This window comes from Musa acuminata, chromosome BXJ3-9 (assembly GCF_036884655.1).
Source record: "Musa acuminata AAA Group cultivar baxijiao chromosome BXJ3-9, Cavendish_Baxijiao_AAA, whole genome shotgun sequence".
NCBI classification, from domain to species: Eukaryota; Viridiplantae; Streptophyta; class Magnoliopsida; order Zingiberales; family Musaceae; genus Musa; species Musa acuminata.
The window spans coordinates 39,732,364-39,739,222 of NC_088357.1; the positions used below are offsets into that span (position 1 = coordinate 39,732,364).

The window sequence follows — 6,859 nt, forward strand, 5'->3', positions numbered from 1 at the left end:
ATTACTGTCCACTCAATAATAATGACCAACTGGATCTACCTAGCATTAGAGAAAGGTCTCATCTCCATTGAAATCCGATGGAGAGATGATATTTCATGGCAACAAAGAGTCAGTAAAGTAAAATATCAATGTTAATGTTCAAATAAATCATATAGAATGATTCAAATATATTCGAAAGTTATAGATGAATCTCCACATGAATTATCGCCTTTGTTCACATGAATTATTGCCTTCGTTCACATGAATTATCGCATGACATAGGTTCCATGGACATTCAAATTACACCACGTATTTTGGCTGGTCCACATTCCAAATATCTTCACTTGACTCTCAAATGAGACATAGCTATCATCATAAATGTAATGATGAATAGAGGCCACATGCATTGACCTTGTTGATTTGGATCAGCTTTGATCGAGGAATGAGATGTGATGAATCATACATTTCAATCCACATCGACGTCGGAAGTTGGTTTCTACGGTTCATGTCACGCTACATGCAAATGGCTAAAAATGTTCTTCTATATTTAGGCTATTGCATTTTGATACCAACATTTAGCTCATATAGTACTTGCGGTGGAGCCTCACCCCTTCCATCGTTCTTTAAGACTTTCTCGATGCAATGCAATACAGAAAAATCCAATTCACGGATAGCTACTACCGCTAGTATTATATTACAGCATATATATGACTCATGCCTTCAGATTTGGAGCTTTGAAGAGCAACAAGGTTACGTACTCCTCAAGCATGGGCAGCTTATGCTCCTCATTGTAGCTGTACATCAACTTCACCATGCGTGCCGTGTTGAGGCATGCTGTTACAAAGTCCTGAGAGAAGGAGCTCGATGAGAAGCTTTCTTTATTGAGTTCTTCCCATGCTTTACATATCATCTGCATCACATGTTCTCGTGCACTTTCGACGGAGCACTGTGGGTTCTCTTTCATGAAGCACTCCAAGTATGACCCATCAAATCCTTCTTGTTTCTCGTCCTAAAACACAGTAGCAAATTCCTCCATCTCATGTTATAACGAGAAGCAACGTTAAGTTTGTGGAAACTAGACATCAGTTCTGTATACCTTGGCACTTCCCAGATCATCCCACAGTCGAAGAATTGTTGCAGGAGATGATATCAGGTTGGGATAACTTTCTGCAGAATCCATCGCACCTCCTCCCAAAAGAAAGTTTAAGTGTGTCAACACAAGCGGCACGCCGCAGCTGATGACGCCGTTCCTCAGGTAGTCATCCGCAGGTGGGACATGACCCCTCGCAAACCACATTGCTTCCCTCATAAATGCATTGCTTAATTCAATCCACTGCAAATTATGAATACAAGCTTCATGTCATTAAGAAGAATAATATTCAAATAATAAAAAGAAAAATGTTTGTGAATCATAATACCGATTTCTTTAGGATGTTGATTGGGTTCCACCCATGCTCCTCAAAGATCATTTCTGCAATCTCATTAGTGGTCTTGTACAGTGCGTCGTAGCATATTCTCATGTAACATGGAAGCAAATCGATGGCGGACACTTCCCATCTGTAAATTTGATGTGACAAAAGTGTAACTCTACGTCCGTTGATTTCAAGACATACATAAATGCATGAGAAGACTGAAACGCTTACTTATTGATGGCATCCGTGAAGAGACGAAGCTCATCGAGTGATCCTTTTAGGTCGAAGATGTCATCGATAAGATAGACGACGGCGATGACTTTGGTCAAGGCAAGTCTGTGTTGGGAGAACTTGGGATCGGGAAGGCTGGTCATTGACCACACGTACCACTTCAAGGATTGGTCTCGGGCAAACCTTAGATCTTGTGATAACCCGGTGTTTCTCCACCAACTATAACACATCAAGGGAGAAAGGAACCAATTACCAACGACGAGACATGTGAATGGGACACATGAACCGATCGACTTTGACAAAGAGATATAAAAGAAGGATTATAGAAACTAAATTTAACATTTCCAAACAAAAAAGGATATGTTATATGTACGAGAATAAATGGATATACGAAGGATATGCTATATAAGATTTCCAAAAAAAAAAAGGATCTGTTATATGTATGAGAAAAATAAAAAGGATAGATTTGGACCGGATATTGGACGTTGTCGGCAATGATGAAGCTCAATAAAGGAAAAGCTCATTGGTTTGAGCCTTGTTCATATGATAATTTGCAGTGTATAAAGCAATCCGATAACCAATCTGTTTTATCATTTGGGTATGATTTATGGACTAGCTTTTTGCTTGATTATTATTTTTTGCATGTCCTGAAAACTATGATGATGAATCTATTATCCATTTCTGCGATAAGTTTTCTTATGGACCAATCCTCATTAGACTCTTATATAAGACTTTATTTCATGTTTGTTATATACAACACAAAAAAAATAAAATAAAAGAAACACCACACACTTAATTTGTCTGTATTAAAAAAATTACCTTGTCATTTCTTGCAACTCCTGTTTATGCAAAGACTGAATCAGAATGAAATCCATCCTGGCTAGTTCTTGAATGATTCTTCTCATTCCTTTGTCTTGATGGTGATGATCAAGATATTGCCTGGCTTTATACCTCTGCAAACTCATATGATATGGATAATCCAATGTCTGCTGAATGAATCTGGCATCGTCTGATTCCAAGCATGCCATGGAAGATTTAAGATGCTCACTTGCAAACGTGTTGGCTCTGTAAAGTATTTCTTCACCGGTGTTCAAATAGGATGCTTCATACAAGTTTACCATTCCATCGATCTCTTTCCCAAGGGATGTCGAGAAGTTTCCTTTGCCATCCAAGAAGATAGAAAATATATCTAAAAGGGAAAAAAGGATTTTAGCATAGTCTAATTTTGCAACATGTGTTGTATTATGAAAATGATGAGAATCCTAATATCTAACTTCTCCAATTATTTTTGCATTTCATTGTCAAATGATGACATCTTTAGAGATGATTTCTAAGTAGAAAAAATCAGTTATTACATGATAAAAATTTATTATTATTATTATTTATCATAATTATTGATAAATAACAAAAGAGTATCAGGAAAACTTACTAGAAGATATAGGGTGCCGAGCTTGTCGTAATAATCGAAATAAAAGAGTAACTTTCACAAAGTTGTGTATACCATCATCGATAATACTGAAATGATTATTACATAAGGAATCTATTTTTGATTTGATCTCTTCACTGAAACGATAGTCAATGCCTAATCTCTGAAGGAAATCAATCATTAACATTGTATCTAATTGATCCTTGGTCTCGTGGAATACCCTTCTCACTTCCTCTAAACAATTCTTATGCCTATGACATACAAGCTCCTGCATCATAAAATACAAAACAAAGTGAGAGACATATCAATCGCACAAATCCTAAGTTGTCTCTAAATTTAGATTAAGATGCTATGTGTGAAAACACTAATCAACATGTTTATCTATCATATCATCATATTTTGGTTGTTGTTGCACTGTAGGACCGCTCCTTTCATTTCAAGTCATACAAAACGAATAATTCTGATGTTGACGTTTTGCTTAGAAATAAGAAATGCTAGTATCACGGTAAACGAATTCTTGTGTTATTTTCTGATGTAGATTAGATATTCCACAAATCATATCCTTTTCCACTCTACATGGTTATAGATGGATACTAGATTTATAATCCTATTCTTCAATACAATTAAATATATGAATACTCTTCATCACGGACAAATAAGTTAGATAATAGTCGTCGAAACTTTCCAACCTTGATATGTGAATAAACAAACACCGAAACATATTAATTAATTAATTAATTATATATATATATATATATATATATATATATATATATAAAATATGTGTGCGAGAAAGAGAGAGAGAACATAAGACACTGACTTCATAATCCTTGGGTGTTGTAGTCTCCACCAGCAGCTGTTGTTTGGGACGTAGATGAGGAGGAGGAAGACGAACGTTCGAGGAGAAGGAGATGGGGGCGGCGCCGCCCCTGTTGGTGTGCAAGGAGCAGAACCACTGGGGACGATGGAGGGTGGACATGGAGCCTTGAAGCACTGCAGAGATGATGAGGCTTCTGCGTCGTCACCATGTCTGTTGCTTTGGGTTGTGTCGCATTTATAGTGAAGCTAAACTCCAGGCACCTATCTAAGAAAACGACAAACTACCAGGAGCCAAGAAAGCATCAGGAGTAGTTGAACATTTATGTCTGTCGTGCAACACGAGAGGGCTTAAGCGGAAGAGAGCAAGAGGAGGAAGACAATAAAGACCCCTTACGCTGTCATGGTAACGTTGATGAATATGATGATAAGAAGTTATCACCTCAAATCTGAGTAACAATAATCTAAATTCGAATAAGGAAATGATTTCAATTAGATTCAAATGCAAATATATATATATATATATATATGTATAATGTTTTAATGGACGGATGCTAATGGAAACCAAACTACAAAAGAATATTGTTTCGTTTACATGATAACAAAGCAAATGTCAATGAATCTCCACCACTTGGACTCTATGACATTGTTTGTTTGCCATTGGCCACACAATGAAACACGTGTACATGTGTACATGTGAACATGTGAATCTCGACAACGTGTACATGTGAATCTCGACGGCGTGAACTCTTGACTTTGATCAGCTATGATCGAGGCTTGAGATGGGATAAAGCATTATTATCTAAAACCCAGAGGGAACAATATTATTTATCCTCCTTATTTCCTCACAGTTTCATTTAATAAATGAATTTACTATAAACGTAAAAATGGTTAAAGTATAATTAAAAATATAATTAAAAAATCAGATTTCGTAAGATCATCAACCTCATAATTGTCGTGAGTCACATGTACTCCGCATGTGAAAATTGCTGATGCTACTTGCAAATGTCTTTGTTCAGCTTCTGTCATTGTCAATCACTGTGAGTTCAACTATATAGCAAGTCACACGCCTTGAATTTGTTAACACTTGGAAGAAAAATCAAATCCAATATATGTTATAAGGGTCATACTTATTCATTTTTGGTTAGGGGTTCGGAGATGGTCGCAATATATGGTAACAGATATCAATGTCGCAATAATTTTTTATACATAATCCACACATCAATCATTTCAACCTTTGATGAATAAATTATAACAAAACTTTAATATGTGGCACATCAATCATTGAGCCAAAATTAAAATTCTACTAAAGCAACTGTCAAAGCAATAATAGACGAACATTGAATCATGGTTATCAAATTTGGACCAGTTACTCACTGGCAAACCTCAAATGACTTTGTTTAGTGGATGGATTGGTTTAACCACATTATTAATTACAGAATATCTAAAAGTAAAATATAACTTAATAAAGATATGACAAATAAAAAAAACTGTAATATCCAAATGTTGATCTGTACACCTAAATGTAAATACAAAAGTTACTAGGTACTAAATTATAAGAGAGTTCCAAAAAAAAAGAAAAAAGAAAGAAAGAAAGAGATGGGCAAGGAGAGGATTTGGTAGGAGAGAAAGAGAAAATGACAAGGAAGAAGGAAAAGAGACGGGAGAAGAGCAAAGAAGAAGAAAAGTAAAGAGAGAAATGAAGAAACTGTAATAAAAAACAAAAAAATAAAAAAATAAAAAAATTATTGAGGAGTTGTTTTAAATTCATATGAAGTTCTGAAAAATTGTATTAGTTTTGTTTTTAAGTTTTTAATATTTCCTAATAATTAGATTAATAAATATGATTATTGATTAGTTAATTGTAACCATCTAAATTAATAAGATGGCTAATGATATTAAATCATTTGATGGTATTTAATTTAATGTTAAAGATAATAAGAGGGATATCTAATTGTGCTTTGAAAATTGATAAAACCCTTATAGATATATGGTTGTGCACCACACCAAAAATATGATATACCAAAATGAATTCGTATATTCTAAATAAAGTATTTACTTATGATAAATTTTGTTAGTACGTGAGTCACATTACTTAGCTACTTGTTGCTTATATGATTTTTTTTAATTTTTATCTAATTTTTTAAATTTGATGAGTAGCTCATTTATGAATATGATTGGAAGAACAATTTAAGGATTTTCAACATCTTTTTAAACTTCGGTTTGTTTGTGTATATGTTATTTAAATACAGATATTGTGGAATCTTGAGGATGTTTCCGACTTTATTGAACAAATAATATATGATTTTTGAGTTGATTGACTATGAATCTAGATATGTGATCAAAATATTATGAAAGTTATTGGCTTGTATTCATATAGGAAACTTATAAATTTGTAGCAATGTATATTTTGAAAAATTTTAAAGGCTCTGATATCATGCTGGAAAATCTCTCATGAAAAAGATGATGAGCATCAAGAATTCAGAGAGTGATAACAAAGGAGAATGGGAAACAATTAAAAATTTTAAAAAACTTATTAAATTTGAAAAGTTACTAGGAAACAAAGTGATGTTCTTTCCTCCTCTTCCATCCTATATGATGGGGATATAAATAGGAATAATCTTTGTATATGAACAAATACTAGAAGACCATAATATACAGCGAAATTAAATAGAACCATAATCAAATAGAATACCAAGATATATGTGGAAAACCTCTACAATGTGAAAGGTAAAAACCACGGGGCAAACTAGAAATAGTCCACTATGAGAATAATAAATATACAAATCTCAATCTCTTGCCCTAAACTCTAGCAACAATCACAAGAGAATAACTGGGATACAAGGATCACGTCACTGCCTACAATATCTAAAACCTCCCCAAGTAATCACAGCAGAAGTCTAATTTGATCTAACCTGAGATGAGAACACTACTAGATGATTGAGAATAGCCTCTCTGCATTGTCCTTGTCTTCTTCACTTTCTTTCTCTTCCTT

The 6,859-nt window shown here is 34.3% G+C and overlaps 1 protein-coding gene across 1 annotated transcript; it reads right to left on the minus strand.

Annotated features, from left to right (window-relative positions):
• Positions 1 to 503: 503 nt before the first annotated feature.
• On the minus strand, positions 504 to 4,059 carry LOC135648559 ((3S,6E)-nerolidol synthase 1-like). The gene is made up of 7 exons (XM_065166336.1): positions 3,869 to 4,059; positions 3,052 to 3,316; positions 2,442 to 2,811; positions 1,623 to 1,841; positions 1,398 to 1,536; positions 1,076 to 1,312; positions 504 to 988 (listed from the first exon to the last, which is right to left on the minus strand). The coding sequence occupies exons 1-7, from the start codon at positions 4,025 to 4,027 to the stop codon at positions 692 to 694; spliced, it is 1,686 nt and encodes a 561-aa protein (XP_065022408.1). The 5' UTR covers positions 4,028 to 4,059; the 3' UTR covers positions 504 to 691.
• Between the last annotated feature and the right edge of the window lie 2,800 nt (positions 4,060 to 6,859).

Bases quoted from the DNA above. Each gene is read 5' to 3' on its own strand.
- LOC135648559 (XM_065166336.1), bottom strand. From the start codon at position 4,027: ATGTCCACCCTCCATCGTCCCCAGTGGTTCTGCTCCTTGCACACCAAC. The intron at 1,842-2,441 runs GTAATTTTTTTA...GATGTGTTATAG, and splicing joins GAGTTGCAAGAAATGACAAG to TTGGTGGAGAAACACCGGGT. The intron at 1,313-1,397 runs GTATTATGATTC...CATAATTTGCAG, and splicing joins TCAACATCCTAAAGAAATCG to TGGATTGAATTAAGCAATGC.